At 46.9% G+C, this 24,118-nt stretch overlaps 1 protein-coding gene across 1 annotated transcript in view; it reads left to right on the top strand.

Annotated features, from left to right (window-relative positions):
• Positions 1-1,598: 1,598 nt before the first annotated feature.
• The window catches only part of NDFIP1 (Nedd4 family interacting protein 1), a 53,590-nt gene continuing 31,070 nt past the window's right edge, over positions 1,599-24,118 (top strand). The window contains exon 1 of the mRNA XM_038772787.1: positions 1,599-2,007. Coding sequence (XP_038628715.1) covers positions 1,936-2,007 — 72 coding nt within the window. The 5' untranslated portion in view covers positions 1,599-1,935. The remainder of the gene's footprint in view (positions 2,008-24,118) is intronic.

Here is a 24,118-nt window from a genome sequence, read left to right as displayed (position 1 = left end):
CCTTTCTGTCTCACAAAACTTGCGACTGTGCTCAGACAAGGGCAGTTTACGTGGACGTGTGTTGCTAAAAACAGCAGGGCTGAAATAGTTCAACTATTCTTTCTTTTGGGAGTGGATCACCCTCTCAAGAGAAACTGGGAAATTTTCTCTATGCCAGGCCACGAGTTTGGGCATATGGGCCTTGAGAAGCAATGTGGCCTAGTGGATACAGCACTGGCCTGGGAGCCAGAAGGACCTGGATTCTAATCCTGGTTCTTCCACTTGTCTGCTGTCTGGCCTCGGGCAAGTCACTTCACATCTCTGTGCCTCAGGTAGCACATCTGTAAAATGGGGATTAATACTGTGAGCCCCATGTGGGACATGGACTGTGTCCAGCCTGATTACCTTGTATCTACTGCAGCGTTTAATACAGCTGCCTGGCATATAGTAAGTGGTTAACAAATGCCATAAAAAGATGAAAATGAGTCATAGCACCTAATGAAATTTCACTGCTGATTTTCCTAGATAAAATCAAACCCTGCAGGCTGGATAAAGGAGCTGAGCGCAGCTGGAGATGAGCAGGCCTCTTGATTCCTCTCCTCCAGCTGAAGGACCATCAGAACACCTGTAGTCGCCCCCCCCCGCCCCCGGAGGGGGGGGGCGGGGTTTAGTTTGACCCTGAAAAGATGTATACTGAAGGGGGTTGCTTGGAGACAAGAATTGAGGGAGTAAGGCTACCCAAGATTCCGAGCCTGGAAGCATGTGAAGAAGGAAAGATAATAATAATTATAGTACTTGTTAAGCACTTACTATGTGTCAAGCACTGTTCTAAGCACTGTAATCCTGGGGTGGGTTGAGATCTCTGTGGGTCTATTGGGAAGGGGGTGGGGGGTGGACTCGACCCCAAGGTGTCCAAACAGCCCTTCTCTGGTGTTAGGTGGTCCTGGGGTAGCAGCAGGAGGAGGAGGAGGAGGAGGGAAGGGAGGAAGGAGGAGGAGGGAAGGGAGGGAGGAAGGAGGAGGAGGGAAGGGAGGGGGGAGGAGGAGAGGCGAGCAGAGAGAAGTGGGGAGAAGTCAGAAGGAGAAGAGAGGAAGAGGAAGGAGGAGAGAGGAAAAAGGAGGAAGAGTGAGGAGGAAGGGGGAGGAAGAGAGAGAGGGAGGGAGGAGTGAGAAGGTGGAAAGAGGAAGAGGGAGGAGCAGAGAGGAAAAGGGAGGAGTTCAGAGGAAGAGAGAGGAGGCAGAGAGGGGAGTGAAGGGGAGGGAAAAAAGGCGGACGGAGGAGGAGAGAAGAGGAGGCAGAGAGGGGAGTGAAGCGGAGGGAAAAGAGAGGCAGAGGGAGGAGGAGGAGAGAAGAGGAGGCAGAGACAGGGGAGTGAAGAGAGAGGCAGAGGGAGGAGGAGAGAAGAAGAGGCAGAGAGAGGGGAGGGAAAAGAGAGGCGGAGGGAGGAGGAGGCAGAGGGAGGGGACGAGAGGAGGAGGGAAGGGAGAGGAGGGGGAGGCAGAGGGAGGGGATAGGGGAGGGAAAAGGGAGGAGGAAGAGGGTGGAGGAGGCGAGAGAAGGAGGGAGGAGGAGGGGAGAGAAAAAGGGAGGGGAAAGGAGGGGGTGAGAAGGAGGGAGGAGAGAGGCGTGGCGGTGGTTGGCAGAGTCGTGTGTGTGCGGGGCTCGGGGCTGGTGCCGGCGGAGGCGGAGGCCTCGTCCGGTCCTGAGCGTCCCGGCCGTCCGGCCCGCCCTGCCCTGCCCTGCCCTGCCCGCCCCCGGCCGCCCCAAGGAGCCCCGGCCGAGCAGGGCGGACCCCGCCCGGGGGACCAGCAGCAGGAGGAGGAGGAGGAGGAGGCCGCCGCGGGACCGGGCTCGGGCGCGGCTCCCGGACTCGTCCTCCGGGGCAAGCCGGCGGCGGCGGCCCCGGCCCGTGCCCTCCCTCCCTCCCTCCGTCTGTCCGTCCGTCCCGGCTGCGCCATGGCGGCGGCAGCGGCGGCCCAACAACCCGGCGGCGGCAGCGGCGGCGGAGAGCTTGGCGGTTATCAGCAGGTGAGCGCCGGGCTCGGGAGGGCGGCCTGGGGCGGAGCGGGGCGGGGCGGCCTGGCCGGGTCCCGGGGGTCCCGGAGCCCCCGCAGCGGGCCGGGACGTCGCTCCGTCTGGGTCTCTGGGGTGGGGGGTGGGGGGTTGGTTTTGGGGAGGAGGGTGTCGCCGGAGTAAAGGGGAAGAGGCTAACCGCCCGGCTGATCCCATCGATTGATTGATTACTCATGGTTTCCAGCCCGGCTCGGGGCTTGCCCTTCTCCTGTCCTCCGCCTTCCCCGTCCCCCTTTCCTTTCTTCTTCCCTTTTCTCTCCCGTTCCCCCTTTCTCCTTCCCCTTCCCTTTCTCCTTCCCCTTCCCCGTTTCCTTTCTCCTTCCCCTTCCCCCCTTTTCTTTCCCCTTCCCCCCCTTTTCTTTCCCCTTCCCCCCCTTTTCTTTCCCCTTCTCCCCCTTTTCTTTCCCCTTCCCCCCTTTTCTTTCCCCTTCCCCCCTTTTCTTTCCCCTTCCCCCCCTTTTCTTTCCCCTTCCCCCCCTTTTCTTTCCCCTTCCCCCCCTTTTCTTTCCCCTTCCCCCCTTTTCTTTCCCCTTCCCCCCTTTTCTTTCCCCTTCCCCCCTTTTCTTTCCCCTTCCCCCCCTTTCCTTTCCCCTTCCCCCCCCTTTCCTTTCCTTTCTCTCCCCTTTCCCTTTCTTTCCCCTTTCCCTCTGTCCCCTTTCCTTCTTTCCTTTCCCTTTCCTCTTCCCGTCCCCTTCCCTCTTTCCCCTTTCCCTTCAATTTTCCTCTTCCGCTTCCTTTCCTCTTTCCCTTCCCTTCCCCTTCCCTTTTCCTTCATTCATTTCCCTTCCCTTTCCCTTTTCCTCCATTCATTTCCCTTCCCTTTCCCTTTTCCTCCATTCATTTCCCTTCCCTTTCCCTTTTCCTCCATTCATTTCCCTTCCCTTTCCCTTTTCCTCCATTCATTTCCCTTCCCTTTCCCTTTTCCTCCATTCATTTCCCTTCCCTTTCCCTTTTCCTCCATTCATTTCCCTTCCCTTTCCCTTTTCCTCCATTCATTTCCCTTCTCTTTCCCTTTTCCTCCATTCATTTCCCTTCCCTTTCCCTTTTCCTCCATTCATTTCCCTTCCCTTTCCCTTTTCCTCCATTCATTTCCCTTCCCTTTCCCTCTTTCCCCTTTTCTTTTCCATCCCCCCTTATCCCCTTTCCATTCCCATCCCCCCTTTATCTTCTTTCCCCCCTCCCCCTTCCTTTCCTCCCCTCCCCCGGGGACTTTGGCACTTTTCCGGGCATAGGCCAACCAAAACAGGGACGTGCCTGGAGGCCAGCGGGGTGCCAGTACAGCCCAACCGGGGATGTGCTCCTGGAAGTAGAGCAGCGTGGCTCAGTGGAAAGAGCCCGGGCTTTGGAGTTAGAGGTCATGGGTTCAAATCCCGGATCTGCCAATTGTCAGCCGTATGCCTTTGGGCAAGTCACTTAACTTCTCTGTGCCTTAGTTATCTCATCTGTAAAATGGGGATGAAGACTGTGAGCCCCCCCCCCCCCCCCCATGGGACAACCTGATCACCTTGTAAGCTCCCCAGCACTTAGAACGGTGCTTTCCACATAGTAAGTGCTTAATAAATGCCATCATTATTATTATTATTAAGTAGAGGGCCATCAGGGCACTTGAAGGGTAAGAAGAAACCCTTCCCCAGTGGACAGCCAGCCCAGGGCTTTGGAGGAAAGAAATGCACAAATGGGATGGTGGCAGCTTGGGATCATCACTTTCTGAAGCCAGTGGGTCAGTAATGACCTGATTCTTAAGGGTGGGTTGTGCCTTGTCTCCCCCCACCCCCCACCCCCCACACACTTTGCAGCAAACTTTGAAGGACCTGAAACTGTTTAGAATTTCCCACCCCAACAGATCTTAAACCGATGGTGTGTGGTCAAGTATACACTTAAGGGTTATTTCAGATGCTTGCCTAAATTTTTGTTCACAGCTCTTAATAGAAACCCGAATGATACTCTAAATAATGTTTATGTAGGCCCTCTAGCCACCCCAGTGCCTCATACATACACCTTGCAGTATAACGCCTTCATTTACTCTTAAAACAAATGAACGATTATGTCAAGGGTACAAATCAGGGATGTTTGTTTTAGTTGCCATCATCTGAATGTTGTCGCTTTCTCTATTCTATCATTTAGGCAACATGATCTATCTCAGGCTACTAGAAATTGGGATGCTGTCATTTTTTTTGTAGCGCTTGCTCAGTCACTTTAATTTGCAGCAAAGTGGTGTTGATAGAGGGCAGATCTCTGGCCTGGAAGTGAGTAGATTAAGATTCTGTTCCTGGCTCTGGCCCTCACTTCATTAGTGACTACTCCAAGGTCACATTGCTTTTCTGTACCTTAGTGCTTCCATAAAGTAGGGATTCATTCAGTCATATTTATTGAGCGCGTACTGTGTTCAGAGCACTGTACCAAGTACTTGGAGAGTACAATTCGGCAACAAATAGAGACGATTCCCTACCCAACAAGAATGTACCATTTGATTGACCCAGGATCCAAATCTGGGCAAGATCCGAAAAGAGCCCCAAATTTTTCGATTCATCGTTGGCTGCCCAGTCATGTAGAATTTGTGTATGGAAGCATCTGTGTATGAGGAGGTCAAAAGAGAAATGGGCAGGGATGCTTTTTGTCTTTATTTCCGAACAGATTGCTTCCAATTATCCGGGAACTGGAGAGAACATTTAACAGAGTGGCACACGACCTGCAGAGTGGTCTTGTGTAACAGATTTTGTAGACACCTTCCCTGCCCAGAAGGAGCTTACAGTCTATAGGATGGGAGATAGACATTAAATTACAGATATTGCCACAAGTTCTATGGGGCTGAGGGTGGGGTGATAAAAGGTACAAATCCAAGTGCAAGCATCTAGCAACTCATGTGTCTTACTTTCCTAAGAGCTTAGTACAGTCAGTCAGTTGTATTTAAGTGCTTACTGTGTGCAGTGCACTGTACTAAGCGCTTGGGAGAGCTTAGAATAACATAAGACACTGCACATAATAAGCGCTCAAGAAATACCTTCGTTTCAGTGCTTACACAGTGCTTTTGGCAAGCTGGGAGTCTTCCTCTTTTTTATTTATTAATTTTTTATGGTATTAAGTGCTTTCTATGTGCTAGGCACTGTACTAAGCGCTGGGATAGAGACAAGCTAATCAGGTTGGTCGCGGTCTATCTCCTATACAGGGTTCACAGTCTTCCTCCCCGTTTTACGGATTAGGTCATCGAGGCCCAGAGAAGTCAAGTGCCTTGCCCAAGGTCACACAGCAGACAAGCGGCAGAGATTCTAATCCCAATTAGAACCCAGGTCCTTCAGACTCCCAGGCCTGTGCTCTGTCTATTAGGCCACATTGCTTTGTTTCCCTTCCCTTCCTCAAAACAAAAGGGGATTGCCCGTGTATTAGAACCGTAGAAGAGCAGGCTGGGAGTTGGCTAGGGGAGTGTGTTGTGATTGAGACTCCTTTACTGCTCTTTGAGGACTGTGAGGCAGGGAGGAGGGTCTTACTAGATAATCATCAAAGCCCTTCTCTGGTTGCAACTTGGATTGGGGGGGATCGCTGCTGATTGACCCTCTACAATTGCCTCCCCTGCCCCCTTATTCAGGCAGTGTTGACTGACATGTTGGCAATTAGAAAATATATTTCTAGTTGGTGTGCTGTGAAGTGTCACGTTTTCCTGGGTAATTTTCTGAGCAAAGAGGTGGCACTCTAAGGCACAAATCGTCTCTGGCTGTCACCACCATTTGCCTCTGTAGTATTTACAACAAAGACTCATCTTTCTCTTTAACTTCCCTTAATCTAGTCTTCTCTATCCAAATAAACCCCGGTATGCACGTATTCACTAGCAAAGAGGATTTCACACACTCTTTGTAAAAGAGAGTGCCCCTAACCTGAATCTAGCAGCTTGTCTGGTTTACAAAGGCTATCAGACCACTACATCCCTGCATTACTGAATTCAAATTTTTTTTTCGCAGTAAGGCTGAGTGGGCTGCACAGGTTTGATTGGAACATGTGTTTGAAGGTGCCTTCATTAAAAAGAAATAAAAACAACCCAAAGCAAATTTCAAATTTATCTAGAACATGGTTATAGGACCTGAGAAGTATCAGGGATTTTAGGTTTTATAATTCAGTAGGAGAACTTTCATGAAGACTCTCAGAAAGGCAGCTTAACTTAATAGAGCACAAATACCTTAGGATCCAGCAATGGAGTTGGTTATTCCTGATACTCCCTCCCTCTTCAAATCCGCCATTCCTCAGCTCTTTCCATCTTTAAAGCACCTCTGGAATCCCACCTCATCCAGGAAATTTGGCCCAATTCAATTTTCATCTCCCCCATCCCTGAACCCACCCCATCATCCCAGGAGCCCCTTTGCCCTCCTGCCCCATCTTGTGGATTTGTCAGATTTGTCAGCTCCTTATGGATAGGGGTCATGTCTTCTGAATTTATTGTGCTCTCCAAAGTGCTTAGTGCTGTGCTCTGCCCACAGTAGGTGCTCAATCAGTTGCATTTACAGAGCGCTGTGCTAAGCAATTGGGAGAGTATAATGCAACAATGTAACAAACACATTCCCTGCCCAGGAGTTTACAATCTAGACCTTACTGTAAGTAAATAATATTACAGATGTGTGCATAATTGCTGTGGGGCTGGAAAGGGGGATGAATAAAGGGAGCAAGTCAAGGTGATGCAAAAGGGAGTAGAAGGAGAAAGGAGGGCTTATTCTGGGAAGGCTTCTTGGAGGAGATGTGCCTTCAAATAAGGCTTTGAAGGTGGGGAGAGTTGTTGTCTGTTGGATATGAAGAAGGAGGACAATCAAGACCAGAGACAGGACGTGGGCGAGAGGTTGGTGGCGAGATAGACGAGATCGAGGTACAGAGAGAAGGTTGGCATTAGGGGAGCACAGTGTGTGGTTGTAGTAGGAGAATAGCAGAGGGAGGTAGGAGGGGGCAAGGTGATTGAGTGCTTTAAAATAAACACCAATGACTGATTGTAGTTTGTCACCTGGCTGTCCTCTGATTCTATCCAAAGATATCCAGTTCCATGCCTTAGTTTCTTGTAAAATGTCAGTCTTTAAGGAATGTTGTGCAGATTAAAATAAAATTTCTAATTTTGAGTTGCGAGTTGTCTTGCCTCTTCGAGTTGCTTGGAAATATAGGTCTAAGTGCCCTGCACACACCTCAGTTTTATGGCCTGGGCCGACTTCAGTTTAGCCTGTCTGACAGCACAGGAAAGTTAGGGCTTTTCCCCTCCCTGGCCTTCCTCGGCTCCCCCCTCCCCCCAGTTTTTTTAAAAATGAGCTTCTGGCAGACCCAAGGGGTGTAATGGGTCCCTTTAAATCTCAGCTGTGACTGCTGGGCCGAGGGCACGACGAATTACTCACAGGCATGGGACCTGAATCCCAGCATGCACTATATGGGCCGCGGCACCATTTTAAGAACAAATCCTGCCCCTCCACAACCATCCTATCTACGCCTCACGTTCTTCCCGTCCGAGGTGAGCCCCCCCACCTCCGATCTACCTCTGAATCTTCAGGGTTCTGTCCGAGCCCGACCCACACCTGGCCGGGTTGTTTGGACTGGAGGGCAGGGGCCACCTGGGTTCGTGCAGTGTTTGGGAGCGAGGTGGGGTAATCCTTGGGTGGGGGGCAGGAATAGACACACATCACTGCATAGCACCGGCTTGAATGAGCGGCGTTGGCCTGGATCAGTTGAGCTCACTTTTGGGAGATTTTGGGATCTGACCAGCTGGACGTACTGACAGCGAGGTTTTTCCGTGGGTTATATTGTTACAGGCCCTAGTAATTGCACTTTATGAGTCTGTGAGGTTAGTCATCCCTTGAAAAATGGTACCTAAAGATTATTAGCTTGTTTTGTGCCTTGGCTCAGGGAATTGCCAGCTCTGCATAAAAATGCCCAGTGGATGCTCTTTGATACAGAAAGAGAACGAGGGAGTGGTGGAATTATTTTCTAACGTTTAAAATGATCTTACCCATGGGGACTTGTGCTGAGGTAACAACTAATCAACTGTGAATGCAGAAAGCTGGATTTTGGGTTAACAACAGTAGCCTCTTGGAAGCTGTGCTTTTGCAAGCACATTGCCTGGGCTACCCAAATTTCACCCAGGGAGTAGGCCATGTTCCACTTTTTTTTCCTCTTCAGTTTTTTATCTTCGTTAGGAGAAAAAGAAAACCTCATTCCCAGAGCGCTCTTGCTTTCCGCCTTAAATTTTCTTTCATTCGAGCTTTCCATTTTTAATACCACCTATTCGGTGTTTTCATAGCTGCGTATAATTGACCTAAGTTTTCTTACTCATTTTCCCTTTTGTACGAGCACAGAAGAGTAGTATGTTCATCCAAAAATGCCTAATGACCAATTAAAAAACACAAACACTAAGTTTCATGGTGCTGTACGCTATAGTGTAATCTACCTTTGACAAGACATTTTTGTAAAAGCAAGAATTTTAATGGCCATCTAATACTAGGAATTTTCCCCACCACAACCGCAGCTGGTTTGATCATCTAACTTGGTAAAAAATTCAGGGTTGTTTGGCAACCTTGCTGTCCTGGGCAGCTGCTACGCAGAACCGGGGGACTTACCTCATCTGTAAAATGGGAATTAAGTCCCATGAGCACATGGACTTTGTCCAACCTGATTAACTTGTATCTACCCCAGCGCCTAGTACAGGGCTTGGCACTTAGTAAGCGATTAATAATACCATAAAAAAGCATGGCAAGGAATATTCTGCTCTTATCAGTAGTGTTCCTAGTGCTGAATATGTAGGAAGATTAAAAAAAAAGAGGGAAAGAAACTCGAATCACATCACTGGTGGACTCACTTTGGGTGGGGGGTTATGAAAGGGAGGCTGCAGCCGCTGGCGACCAAAAAGATAACGAGCCCTGGGTCTGGGGCCCAGCTCTGGCTCCATCTCCGGGACTTTTTTTGCTTCCGGAGCTGAGTTCAGGTATGTCCCAGTTTACATCCAGCCCTGCTTCCTTGCTGCTTTTCCAGTCAGCATAGCTAGTGTCAACAATCCCAATCACTGAAACAAAAAATATTGAGTGGTTTTAGTGGCCTCTATAAGAAAACATTTACTAGCTGGTTAAAATGGTTCTTTACATAGATAAGGCTTTTCTTATCCCCCACCTCCATCACACCTATTAGTGTAGTCTTAATGGGGACTTGATTAGGTAAATTCCTTTTTATCGGTAGATGCATTGAAATAATACTCTTTGTGTGCTTAACACCAAACTTGTTTTAGGGTGTGCCTGAATAATAATAATAATAATGGCATTTATTAAGCACTTACTATGTGCAAAGCACTGTTCTAAACGCTGGGGAGGTTACAAGGTGATCAGGTTGTCCCACGGGGGGCTCACAGTCTTAATCCCCATTTTACAGATGAGGTAACTGAGGCACAGAGAAGTTAAGTGACTTGCCCAAAGTCACACAGCTGACAAGTGACGGAGCTGGGGTTTGAACCCATGACCTCCAACTCCAAAGCCTGGGCTCTTTCCACTGAGCCACACTGCTTCTCCAGTGTGGCTCTAGTCTGATGCTTGAATGTCAGTGGGTTTTTTTTGTTTATGTTTTTTGAGAGGACATATTGGAGGGTTTTTAACTTTTGCTACTTTGAAACAGTCCAACTGCCCTTTGTAGGTGCCTGGTCAGAGCCTTGCAATAAGTGTGGAATCAGGAAACTGTGTGGGCCTATTGCAGTGGATTTGTAGAAATCTTATTCTTTGGCATCCTGAGCTTTTGATTGATGGTTTTGTAAACTGTATTGAAGTGGAAACTTAAATTTTAGGGGCTTAAGTGAACTTCAAGTGCAAAAACAGGGGCCAACCCAGAATTTGTTTAAAGGGGTCTTAAAAGTAATATAAACATATGGGGATTTCGTCTTCTCAGTTGAAACACATTTAAGATAGTAAGAATATTGTGATTTCACATTCTCCTATTCATTTTGTTTGTTAGAGCCTTGGAAAATGCTGTTTATATGAAAAGGAACCCTTCTTCTAAGGCCAACAATAATTTGGTAAGAGTTTTAGGGCCTCCAGGAAACCATTAACAAATGGAAAAATTAAATTAGATTTTGTTTCAGTGCTTTTTTCCCCCCTCATTTTTAAACTTGGGCGGGGGGGCTGTCCTTTGATCTCTCCTATTGATTCTTATGCAGGCTCTGCCTTCTGTACTTGCCTTTCTGTGATTTCAGAAAACTCAGCTGGTTACTATAGCAACGGACCATGAGCAGTGCGATTTGAATAGGGTTATCTGCAGTCCAGCAGTTCCGTACATTGTTGGCAGGGGACTATTCAGCAGTTCTGTCCTCATACAGCTGAAGTTGCACTTGCCCAATATGGTATTTGAACGTACCCTGAAAATCAATTCCACCTGGTCATGTTTGTGTCAACAGGTATTAGGCATATCTGACCTTGTGGCCCTGCCCCTGCCCTGAGTGACCTAGCTGTGGTAGTGGTAACTCTGGCCTGCAAATTATCATTATATTGCTAGTTGTGTTGCAGTTATTCGGCCCCAGCAAATGATTATCTGAGGGGCAAGCAATCAAATTGCAGAGGCTCTGGATGGGAGGCAATCATTGGTCACTTGCGTTAGCATATCTAATTCATTCATTCAATTGTATTTAATGAGCACTTACTATGTGCAGAGCACTGTACTAAGCGCTTGGGAAGTACAACTTGGCAACATATAGAGACAGACCCTACCCAACAATGGGCTCACAGTCTAGAAGGGGGAGACAGACAACAAAACAAAACACGTGGACAGGTGTCAGGTCATCAGAATAAATAGAAGTAAAGCTAGGTGCACATCATTAACAAAATAAGTAGAATAGTAAATATGTACAAGTAAAATAGAGTAATAAATCTGTACAAACATATGTACAGGTGCTGTGGGGAGGGGAAGGAGGTGGGGAGGATGGGGAGGGGGAGAGGAAGGAGGGGGCTCAGTCTGGGAAGGCCTCCTGGAGGAGGTGAGCTCTCGGTAGGGCTTTGAAGGGAGGAAGAGAGCTAGCTTGGCGCATGTGCGGAGGGAGGGCAGTCTAGGCCAGGGGGAGGATGTGGGCCAGGGGTCGACGGCAGGACAGATGAGAACGAGGCACAGTGAGGAGGCTAGCAGCAGAGGAGCAGAGGGCGCGGGTTGGGCTGTAGAAGGAAAGAAGGGAGGTGAGGTAGGAGGGGTTGAGGTGATGGAGAGCCTTGAAGCTGAGAGTGAGGAGTTTTTGCCTGATGCGTAGGTTGACTGGTAGCCACTGGAGATTTTTGAGGAGGGGAGTAACATGCCCAGAGCGTAATTGAGGTGCAGGCAGGAAAAAAAAAAAAACCTTTATGGTCGAACCTGCCGGTTTCAAATAGGTTTAATAAGCACGGAGCCCCATTTGCCTGAAAACATCTTATATTAAGCCAGTAAAACACAAACGAGATTCTGGAGATGGTAATTGTTTAAATAGACTTTTCCCATAACCAGCATATATCATTGTGGGTTCATACTGATTATGTGTTCCTCCTGCCAAGGAGGCCTAATTGTTGCTTAGTTTGGCCCAGATGATTTCTGAGGTTTCAGTTTTTGCAAGTGGTGGCAAAGAAACATAAACGGGCCTTTAGAAATAGCTCCCTAAACAATGGGGTCCGTGTGGAAAGCGAAAATATTCTTATGGCGGCTCTAGGAACTTGGTGCCTTGGATTTGGCAATCTGGATTCAGGCAGAATGAAATGGGCTTTTCCCCATATTTGTGGTCTCTTCCTGGTATGTTCCCTTTAAAGTATGTAATTACTTTTCTAGCCGCTCTTCAGGACCCTCCCAAGTCGGGCAGTGGCGACTTAAAAATGAAAGGTGGCTGCTGTGAGAACCAGCTTTTCTGTCTCTACCCACCGCATACCTGCCTCCTGTTCCCCCGCCTTAGCCTTCTTACACGGCCTCGTAGGTAGGTGGTAAGTGATTTTGGTGGGTGGGGTGGGGGTTCCGCACCCCCCTCAATTAATCAGTCAATGGTATTTAATGAGCACATACCATGTGCAGAACACTATACTAAGCGCTTGGGGGAGTATGCTATCACAGAATTAGCCGAAACGTTCCCTGCCCATAATGCGCTTACAGTCTAGAGGGAGAGAATAATGCTACCTTAGCTTTCTGTAGCGCTGTAATTGCCAAAGCACTCTCCTGTTAATTATTTCATTTCAGCCTTCACAACAACCCTGTGAGGTAGGGAAAGGAGACAGGTATTATTATGCCCATTTTACAGATGGTGAAACGGAGATTCAGAGAAGTTGAGTGACTTACCCATGGTCACACGGCAGGTTAGTGGCACAGCTTAGACTTGAACCTAGGTCCTCCGGCTCCTAGACTGGCGCTCTGCTGCTTCCCCCATCTAGTTCAAGCAGGGCAGCAGGAAATAGTGGGGGAAGCGGGGGAGAGGGGCTTTTACCTTCTGAGGCAACTGTGGCTCTTTGGGGAATGCAAGCAGTCTGAGGACGTGCAGGCTTCTCCAGCCCCCTACGCTGCCCCATTCTCTGGGATTTGGGGTGGTGGGGGAGGATTTAATTACTGCTGATTCTGTGGGGCCTGAGTTCCCGATGGAGTCTGGTTGGGCCTCCTCGGGCCAAGGCGAGGGCCCCTGCTTCTGAAAGAGTTGGTGGCTGGGATGCCACCATTTGGCCCCGCAGGCACAAGAGGAGGCTCTTGTGGAGCAGTAGCCGAAGCTTACGGTGACGTTGGGGCCTGGTTGGGCTTGGCCCTTCTCCCCACTGGCCTAGTGGAAAGAACATGGGCCTGGGAGTTGGAGGACCTGGGTTCTAATGCGGGTCCTGCCCCTGGATTGCTGTATGGCCTTGGGCAAGTCACTTAAATTCCTGTGTCTCAGTTTCCTTATCTGTAAAATGGGGATTAAATCCTACTCCCTCCCGATTATTCAATCGCATTTATTGAGTGCTTACTGTGTTCAGAGCACTGATTAGACTGTGAGACTCATATGGGACAGGGACTGTGTCCGAAATGATTATCTTTTATCCACCCCAGTGCTTGACACATAGTAAGCACTTAACTAGTACCATAATTATTATTAAGATAGTTAATTATGGCATTTACTAAGCCCTTACTATGGGCCAGGCACTGTGCTGAGCTCTGCGGTGACTTTATCATTATTATTATTATTGTTACCAATATCATCATGCTATTTAAGTGCTTACTGTGTGCAAGTACTGTTCTAAGCATTGGGGGTGATACAAGCTAATCAGGCTGGACACAATCCCTGTCCCACATGGGGCTCACCATCCAAGTAAGAGGGAGAACAGACATTGAATCCCCATTTTACAGATAAGGAAACTGAGGCCCAGAGAAGTGAAGAGAGTTGCCAAGGCCACACAGCAGGAAAGTGGGGATTAGAACCCAGGTTCCTCTAACTCCCACCCCTTGCTCATTCCACAAGGCCACACTGCTTTCTTGTCCCACATGGGTCTCATCATCTTGGGGGAGGGGGGCAGACATAAACATGATAAACAAGTGAGATACTGGGAGCATTTAAAAATGCAAGAAATGAAAGATAAAGGGCAAAACTGGGAGGAAGCAGTACTGATGCTTCTCAGTCTTTGCTGCTGAGACTTCCCAGCTAAGGCTGGCCTCTCGTGGCCCATGGTGAAGGGCAGAAGTCACCTCTGGAGCTCTGTGCAAGGGTTGGGGGCGGTCCTAGCTACTTCTGGCTCCTTCTGGCACGTGTGTGTTGTGTGTGTGTGTGTGTGTGTGTGTGTGTTTGGGAAGGGAAGTGATGGATTCCCACAGCAACAGCGGGGAGGCTGTTTTGGCCAGGGGCAACCCCCCAAGCTCCTCAAAACTGCCCTTGAATCTTGGCTTGGAGGTTACTCCCAGGCAAGGCTCTAGCTAAGTGGGGCTGGCACTTCAGTTTTCCAGGACATAAGTAGGTGCTTTCTGGAGTGGGGTGGTGGGCCTGAAGGCCCCACCTTGGGGCCCGCTGGAGGGGAGGTCCCAGGGGAGCTGAACCCACCTCACCTTAAGGAACTCCACCTGAACGAGCTGCTGAGGGGAAGAGTCAGGGTCAGGAGTGGCATCATTTTCTGCGCTGTCGGCCGGCGACTCCTCAGGTTCTGGAGAGATATTCCCCTCCCTTCCTGAGTGGTAGGAAAATTGATGGAAGAAAACCTGCTGCAGACTCCTTCCAGAGCTGCCTCTACTTTGATAGGGAGCTCCAGAAACTTGTCGGATTTGGTAGTGCCCCGCATTTACTGGCACTCGCATTTACTAAGCGCTAGGGTAGAGACTAGATAATCAGGTTGGACCCAATCCATGTCCCACATGGGGCTCAGAATCTTAATCCTCATTTTTCAGATGAGGGGATTGAGGCCCAGGAAAGTGAAGCGATTTACCAAGGCCACACAGCAGACAAGTGGAGAGGCAGGAATTAGAAACCAGGTCCTTCTGACTGCCAGGTCCATGCTCTTTCCACTAGGCCATACTGCATCTTCAGGGGAATTTATTAGGTTTCAAATATGAAGACCAGTAGCTCCTGCACAAAATAGACATTTTTGGTTTGGGGATGTAATATAATGCAAGTATGCTTATTCTCTTCTATTTTCTGTCACTATTTTTTACCTACCAATAAGGGTGTCCTCGAGTGCTAGTGATGTATTATGGCATGCTAAAGGGAAGCCTTTTTTTTTTTTTTTTGAAATTCTCCATCAGTTAAAATCTACATTTTAAAACAAAATGTTTATTCTAGATTGGATCATGTGTAAAGGTGAATTTGAAAACATTAAGACAATTTCTGCAAAATGGATTCCTAGGCTGCTATTAAGAATTTTTATCTGTGCTGTGCTGCAGAAAAAGGACCGGGGCCTGCTGTTCTCAGGAAGTGATTTTTGACTTCCAAATAGCATTCACAAATATTGGAGAGCCTGAGGTCATCCCCGTAGGTTGTTGGAATTCAGTAATTTCTAGGCAAAAAGGTCGACAGCCATTTTACATGGTTGGGAATTTACAGATCTGATGAGGAATCTAAACATGCTAATCTCAATCCATCAGTGGTGTTTATTGAGAGCCCACTCAGTGTGAAGTACTGGGTTAAATGTTTGGGAAAGTTCAACTGAGGTGAGAGCTATTTTTAACCCTCAAGGAATCCTGAATTTTTTTTGTGGTATTTGTTAAGCATTTACTGTTTTCCAGGCACTGTACTAAGCGCTGGGTAGATGCAAACTAATCAGGTTGGACACAGTCTCTGACCCACATGGGGGCACAGTCTTAATTCCCATTTTACAGATGAGGTAATTGAGGCCCAGAGAAGGTAAGCATCTTGCCCAAGGTCACACAGCAGGCGAGTGGCAGGGCTGGGATTAGAACCTAGGTCCTTCTGAATCCCAGGCCCGGGCTCTTTCCAGGAGACCATGCTGCTTCTCCATCTAATCTAAAAGGCAGTTGGTGCCAGAACCCAGATTGAAAATCTTTAGGAATGGGATTTTGGTGCAACTCAGAAAGAAATGTAATCTTTAAACCAAAAATATTAAGTGAAATAGGTGGCATTGTTCTTTTAATCATCTAACTATAAAAATTCCCCATCTGGACAGTCCTATCAGATATAGGGAGCAGTTTGTGCTGGAAATTGAAAGACCTTCTGTGACAAAAGAAATGGAAATACCAGGAGGTGAGCAATTTTTTTTTTACCCATTCCATTTCTCTCTGCAGATTGTTCTGTAGAATTCTTCTTGTTTTTCTGAACCCCACCTTCCTCACCTCGAGCAGAAAATCTAGAAAATATGGGAGCAGATGTAGGCACCTTGAGGCAGAAAATGCCTACCTAGCACCATCACGATTATGTTCTGCAGAGCCAGACAGGGTGATTCATTCTTTTTACCACATCAGTTCTTTCTATTCGGTTCATGAACTTTACATTGAGTTTTAGTTGATAGGCTTATTTAAAGCAGTCATACGTTTAAGCAAAACTTGCATGATTTAGGAGAAATCTTAGTGTTTTTTTTTCCTTTTCAGTGGCATATATGGGGAAGCAGCATGGCTCAGTGGAAGGAGACAGGATTTGGAGTCAGAGGTCAGGGGTTCAAATACCAGCTCCTCCAATTGTCAGCTGTGTGACTTTGGGCAAATCACTTAACTTCCCTGGGCCTCAGTTACCTCATCTGTAAAATGGGGATTAAGATTGTGAGGCCCCCGTGGGACAACCTGATCACCTTGTTACTTCCCCAGCGTTTAGAACAGTGCTTGGCACATAGTAAGCGCTTAACAAATGCCATTATTATTACTAAGTGCTAATGGTAGATACAAGTTTATCAGGTTGGACATTGACTTTAAGATTAAAGTCTTAATCCCCACTTTATAGATGATGGAACTGAGGCACAGAGAAGTGAAGTGACTTCCCAAGGTCACACATCAGACAAGTGGCAAAGCCGGGATTAGAACCCAGGTCCTCTGACTTCTAGGGCCTGTGCTCTTTCCACTAGGCCATGCTGCTTCTCTGACGCTGTTTTTATAGGCATTACTTGACGCCAAGTGAGATCTGGGGTTTATAGAGTTCTGCTGGGGTGCAGGTTAGAAAAATTTAGTTATGATCTATTTTTAGTTCAGCATCTGAAATGATTTCAGTAGGCTAGTCTTGAATTGCCACCCGTATTTTTCTCCCCAGTTTTCCATCTCGGATATCATAAAATAAAATTCCCTCTTTGTTATTCTGGCTTTTTTTTCCAGCCTGTAAAGTTGAAGTTTGTTCTTGGGTCCTGTGAACCCTTTTTTCATCCTGCCATTATCTGCTGATCTCAAATGCTCGGCTAGCCTGGGAGTCCTTTTATCTGGCCCTAAGCCATCGGTTTAAAAAGGAACACCTGATATAAGATCCTACTCTGCAAGCCCTCTTGAAATGGTGTGCCTTTCTAGGATGTCTGTTTCTAATCATCAGTGTTCCAGTTTGCTCAGCTAGCAGCTTTAGTGACTTTGGAAAGTCAGGACTTTCTAGGAATCAGTTTTATTTTATTTTAAAATGGAGCTCAGTTTCTGCCTGTGGTGCCTTAACTTCTTTCTCCCTCCTATAATAATAATAGCATTTGTTAAGCCCTTACAATGTGCAAAGCACTGTTCTAAGTGCTGGGGGAGATACAAGGTGATCAGGTTGTCCCACGTGGGGCTCACAGTCTTAATCCCCATTTTACAGATGAGGTAACCGAGGCACAGAGAAGTTAAGCGACTTGCCCGAAGTCAGTTGACAAGTGGCAGAGCCGGATTAGAACCCATGACCTCTGACTCCCAAGCCTGTACTCTTTCCACTAAGCCCCACTGCTTCTCCTGTCATTTAGCTCCATTCTTGGGTCTGGGCAGAGATGGTCTTTGTCCTTTTCCTTGGGGATTTTGTGATTCCCAGGGCCAGGATCATCAAATGGGGAGTGCAACATCATGGAAGGCAGTGGGGAAGGGAACAGCACATGCATCACCAACAGAGTGGAAATCAAGGAAAAATTGTATTTCTGCAATGGTAGCAGAGGTGGGAAATGTTTTAGTGGGTGTGAGTGTGACTAGCCCCTGAATTATTTGACGCGGACAGTATTGTGGTTCTTAGAAACTCCTGAGACAGAACAAACCTCGTGTATGTCACCCCTACATTTTTCTTTTTGAGACAACAGTTTAAGAAGGGAGCATATATGATACTCAGAATTTAATTAGGAAAGCGCTGCCCTTCTGAAGCAAGGATGTCCATGACTTCAGGGGACTTGGTACAGACTCAAGGGACCGTCTCTATATGTTGCCAACTTGTACTTCCCAAGCGCTTAGTACAGTGCTCTGCACACAGTAAGCACTCAATAAATACGATTGAATGAATGAATGACTCATTGCAAAAAAAGTCTTCTGGTGATTCTGATTGTCAAAGGGACTGTATTTGTGTGAGCCAAAGGTGTCCTTTTTATAAGACCCCTGTTTTTTGGCTCGCCAAAGAGGAAAACTCAGGGGGTTCCCAAGAGACCTCCAGGAATTAATAATCTAACCAGGTATTGAGAATTCTCAATATCTTCTGCCTTCCCCTGCTGGCTCAGAAAGACTCCCTCACTCACTACTATGGCTCTGCCTCTGACAGAGTCTAGATGAGACCTGCCATCTTGCTTTTGTCAGAGGCAGAAGGCAGAATTAGGAGCTACTGAGGGTGAATGTAAGGGTGACCCCTGTGTTGGCAAATTCCTCTCACTCCCCTCACCCTCCTATGCCTCAGAAATCCTCTCATCCGGGAATGCTTCTCCCCAGGGTTTTTTTTCCCCCTGAATTTCCCTCACCTTAGATCCTCCCTTCCTGGGAATAGCCCTTCCTCTCCTCTCCCCTTTCACAGACCAGTGGGTGCTAGGACTGGAAGATGGAGGCATGGGAGAGAGAGGCTAACTCAGGCAAAGACTTGGGCAAATTGTGGGAAGAGGACAATGAAGTTTGTGCTGCTCACTTAGACCTACATACCCAAGGCCTCGCTAGCTCTCTCATGATATTGCCTCCCCTGGGAAGTCTCGCCTTCTCTGTCCCCCCAACTCATGGGAAAGGTGGAAGAGTCAGTCTGTTCCTCGCTCCCCAAAACACCTCCAGATGATGTGGATGCTTCCATCACTCATGATCACCCAGTTTGAAGCCTCTTTCACCCACCTCTGCCATTCGAGACTGTAAGCTCATTGTGGGCAGGGAATCTGTTTATTGTTATTGTACTCTCCCAAGTGCTTAGTATAGTGGTCTGCACACAGTAAGTGCTCAATAAGTATGATTGAATAAACAACAATTCACAGTTTCTGTTGTCTACCACCCCTTAGGACCCACAACTTTTTTGTTTTTTAAAATATGATGTTTATGAAGCACTTGCTGTATGCCAGTGACTTTTCTAAGGGATGGGTAGACACAAACTAAGGTTGGACACAGTTCATGCCCCACATGGAGCTCACAGTCTTAATTCCTGTTTTATAGATGAGGTAACTGAAGCACTGAGAAGTGAAGTGACTTACCAAGGTCACACAGCAGACGAATGGTTGGGGCTGGGATTAGAACCCAGGTCCTTCTCACTCCCACGTCCATGCTCTTTTCACTAGGCCACACTGCTCCCCACTGGGTTTCTGGATGAGCTCATCCCCTTTCTATTGCCAACTCCATTGCCTTCCCTGCTCCTCCATGTTCTTACATCTCAAATGGCTCTTAGCCCTGGATCAGCCAACAGCCTCCTTCCTGTGACGGAGCATTTCACAAATTAAACCAAAAAAAACCAGGTTGACTTCTGTGGCTATAAATTTACGTGTTCCTTTATCCTTTCATGTCATCAACCACACTGCTTTTTTCCCTCCTCATCACTCCCAGATCTATCTCACCAACCTTGACCCTCAACTTCTTTACATCCTCACCTTTTCTCCTGCCTCCAGGACATTGTCCAGAGATGTCTGTCAATCCAGCACATTAAACTCACTACGGCAAAAACTGAACTCCTGATTTTTCCTTCCTAAACCTACTCTTTGCTCCTCCCAAGATAACCTTCTTAACTACACTTCTCCCATGACTCGCCTGTCACTGGCCCATTGAGTATTCCTTTCTCCCACTCTGGAACTTCCTTGCCCCTGGCCACCTTCAAAGCCCTCCCAAGAAGCTGTTTTAGGTGGCCATGTCTAATGACCCTTTCTTCCTCCCCTTCACCACCAGCCTTCCTGGCCATGTCATCCTATTAATCAGTCAAAACAGTCATGTTAATATCTGCTTACTTCAGGTGGTAGTTTGCTTCTTTTTTTCAACTGATTGTATTTATTGAGTGCTTGCTGTGTGCAGAGCACTGTATTAAGGGCTTGGGAGAGTACAGTATAACAGAGTTAGTAGATACATTCCCTGCCCACGACAAACTTACAGTCTAGAGACTGTAAAAATTTAGGAGTTATATACGCTCTCTGTTGTTCCTGTTGTGGGTGTGCAATGTGGGTCTGCTTGCCTTTTCCATTGGACTGTATGCTCTTCAAGGGCAGGAACTGTCTTTGACTTATGTGCTTCCAAGGTCCTAGTACAGTGCTTTGCACACAGTTGGTGCAGAGGAGGAGGAGAAAAGAATAATCCTCCTTGACCTCTCAGCTGTCTTTGGCACTGTGGGCCACCTCCTTCTCCTGGAAACACTAGCTGACCTTGGCTTCACAGGCAGTGGTATCTCCTGTGTCTCTGCTTGTCTCTCTGGCTGCTCCGTCTCAGACTCTTTCACAGGCCCCCTCCCACCCTCCCATGCTCTGTGGGGGTCCCTCATGGCTCAGTGCTGGGTCTCCTTCTATTCTCCTCTGGCTTGGATCACCCTCCCTCCTCACATCCTGCCGATAATCACACTCTCCACCTCCAGCATATCTTCTCCAAGAGATCTTCCCTGACTAAGCACTGTTCTCCCACTCCCTTCTGCATTGCCCTTGCATTTAGATTTGCACCCTTTACTCACCCCTCCATTAGCCCCAGAGTAATAATAATAGTAATAATAATAATGATTATGGCATTTATTAAGTGCTTGCTATGTGCAAAGCACTGTTCTAAGCCCTGGGGAGGTTACAAGGTGATCAGGTTGTCCCACGGGGGGCTCACAGTCTTAATCCCCATTTTCCAGATGAGGTAACTGAGGCCCAGAGAAGTTAAGTGACTTGCCCAAAGTCACACAGCTGACAATTGGCAGAGCTGGAATTTGAACCCATGACCTCTGACTCCAAAGCCTGTGCTCTTTTCACTGAGCCATGCTGCTTCTCTAAATACAGTACTTATGTATCTGTAATTTATTTATATTCATGTCTGTCTTCCCCTCCAGATTGTAAGCTTGTTGTGGGTAGGGAACATTGTCCACCAACTCTAATATTGTACTCTCTCAATCACTTCAAAGATTGTTCTGCACACAAGTAAGCACTCAATAAGTGATTGAGTCTCCAGCAACACCCACTCCCTTGGAGAACTCATTTGTTCCCACACCTTCAACTACCATCTCTAGGCAATTTCCACATCTCCCAGTCCAGCCCTGACCTCTATCCCTCTCTGCAATCTGGTATTTCCCCCTGCCTTCAGGACATGTCTATTTGAATGTCCTGCCAACACCTCAAACTAAGCACATCCAAAGCAGAGCTCTTCATCTTTCTATCTAAACCCTGTCCTCTTCCAGATGCTACCATAACTGTAGACCACACCACTATCCTGCTTGTTTCACAAGCTTGTAACCTAGGCCTTATCCTTGACTCATCGCTGTCATTCAACCTGCATGTTCAGTCTACCAAATCCCATCGGTTGAAACTTCACAACATCTCTATCCATTCAAATTGATCCAAGCATATCCGACCTTGACTACTTATTCCTCACCTGACCTCCCTGTTTCTTGTCTCTCTCCATCTCCAGTCCAAATTTCATTCTGCTGCCTGGGTCATTTTTCTAAAAAGCTGCTCAGTCCTCATTTTGCCTCTCTTCAGAAGCTCCAGTGCTTGTTGCTTATGCATCACTGCATCCAACAGAAACTCCACAATCATTCAGGAGTATTTATTGAGTGCTTTACTGTAAGCTCGCTACGGGTAGGGAATGTGTCTGCTAATTCTATTGTATTGAACTCTCCCAAAAGCCTAGTACACTGTAAAGGCTCAATAAGTACGGTTGATTGATTGATTACTGTGTAGAGCAAGGCACCAAGTGCTTGGGAGAGTCCAATACAACCGAACAAGCAGACACATTCCCTGCCCATAATGAGCTTCCGGTCTAGTGACACTCAGTCAGCTCACCCCCATCCTACCTTATCTTGCCCATCTTCTACTACAACCCAACGTGCATACTGCCGCACTCTAACACCACCCTTCTCACTGTAACTCGATCTTGTCTGTCTCGCTGTCACCCCCTTTCCCACATCCTCCCTTTGGCCTGGAACTCTCTCCCCCTTCCTATCTGGCAGACCACCACTCTTCTTATCTTCAAAGCCTTATTAAAATCACTTCTTCAAGAGGTCTTCCCTGATTTTGCCCTCTGTTCTGAATAGCTAGGCACTTGGGTCTTTAATTCATGGGCATTTTGATTTTCACCCCACCCGCATTCAATGTTGGTTTTTTTTTTTCCAATCAGAGGTATTTATTGGATGCTTATTTTGTACAGAGCACAGTACTAAACAGCTTGGGAGACTACAGTACAACAGCATTTATGCACCTATATATCTGTAATTGATTTTAATGTCTGTCTCTGTAAGCTCTTGGTGGACAGGAATAATAATAATAATAGTATATGGTAAATGCTTACTATGTGCCAAGCGTTGTTCTAAGCACTGAAACAGCACTTAGAATCATGTCTATGTACTCGTATTATACTTTCCCAAGCACATAGTTCAGTATTCTGCACATAATAAGCTCTCATAAAAAACCATTGATTGTTAATGAATAGATGTGCATGCATAACTCACATAAACTCCTTCAGATCAGACATCTTGACACAGCTTCTTAAAATGGCAGCACTTGGGAAATATGTTCAATAGCAATTCAGAACATGAACCTGCACTTTACAAAGATGCTGAGAGAGCAATAAACCTGTCATTTTTTTTTAAAGACACAGTATTTTCAATTTTGTTTCCTTTGGGTAAAGGAGACACTAGGTTAGATGTTGATAAAACTTAGTACAACATTTAATTTTACCTAGATTGAACTGCTTTTTCAAAATTTGCATGTGAATAGCAATCTAGATGACTGAACATTTGACTAAGTGTTTAATTCAGGCAAGAAAACCCAAGACTTGAAGTCACATAAAGCATCACGCAAGATTTGTGTGTTGGTTAATTTTCTTTACTTTTAGAAAACACCCATGCCACCCATGCTATAATTCTATTTGTTCTGACTATTTTGACATGTTATGTTTTGTTATGTTTTGTTGTCTGTCTCTCTCTTCTAGACTGAGCTCGTTGTTGGGTAGGGATAGTCTCTGTATGTTACCGACTTGTACTTACCAAGCATTTAGTATAGTGCTCTGCACACAGTAAGCGCTCAATAAATATGATTAAATAAATCAATGAATCATAATTTTTAAGAACTCTCCCGAGAAGTATCCTATTTTGAGAACTCACCAGAAAGGTTTTGTTTTCCTCTGGGTGAAAACATGCATAGGCCCCTCAGGCATTGGCAGCCAGTCTAACTTTAATGCTCTTTGGATTCTTGATGGGACCCAGAAATGGTTTCTTCAACTAGTAGTATTTATTGAGCACTTACTGTGGTGCAGAACAATGTTCTCAGGGCTTGGGAGAGTACAGTGCAACAGTGTTGGTAAACATGTTACATATACACAAGAAACTAAGTGCCAGAGTCTCATGGCTAAGGCGACCAGAAGTCTTGTATTCAATGGGGTGGTCACGGTTTTTAAGTTCTGGCAGAATGGCTAAGGGCCTAAGGCAGGACTCTTTAAGGGCTCTTCTTTTGGGTGTTGGGAGATTGGGGAACAGAGCCTTCACTGGCTGTGTAGGGGAGGAACTCTTTTTTTTTTTTTTTTTTAATGGCATTTGTTAAGCGCTTTCTATGTGCCAGGCACTGTATGCACTGGGGTAGGTACAAGCTAATCATGTTGGACACAGTCCCTGTCCCACATGGGACTCACACTCTTAATCCCCATTTTACAGATGAGGTAACTGAGGCACAGAGAAGTAAAGTCACTTGCCTAAAGTCACACAGCAGACAAGCAGTGGAGCTGGGATTAGAATCCAGTTCCTTCTGACACCTGGGTCTGTGCTGTATGTGCTAGGCAATGTTCCTGCTCATGACATTTATCACTGTTATGGTTAAACCATCTCTTCTGTGCAGGGGGAGGGAGTTTCTGAGGCATTCAAACATTCATCATCTGGCTAGGTCAGAAACTGCCCAGCCCAAGCAGGACTGGGTGATCGTGACGTTGACTCTTATAACAACAATGATAATAATAATAATTGTGGTATTTGTTAAGCCCTTACTATATGCTAAACACTGTTCTAAGTACTGGGATGGATACAAGCAAATCAGGTTGGACACAGTCCCACATGGAGCTCACAATCTTTATCCCCTTTTTATAGAGGAGGTAATTGAGGCACCGAGAAGCGACTTGTCCAAGGTCGCACAGCAGACATGTG

Source organism: Tachyglossus aculeatus, chromosome X1, assembly GCF_015852505.1.
Source record: "Tachyglossus aculeatus isolate mTacAcu1 chromosome X1, mTacAcu1.pri, whole genome shotgun sequence".
In the NCBI taxonomy this organism is placed as follows: domain Eukaryota; kingdom Metazoa; phylum Chordata; class Mammalia; order Monotremata; family Tachyglossidae; genus Tachyglossus; species Tachyglossus aculeatus.
The sequence above is the reverse complement of the archived record's forward strand: the minus strand, read 5'-3'. Positions and strand labels throughout refer to the sequence as shown.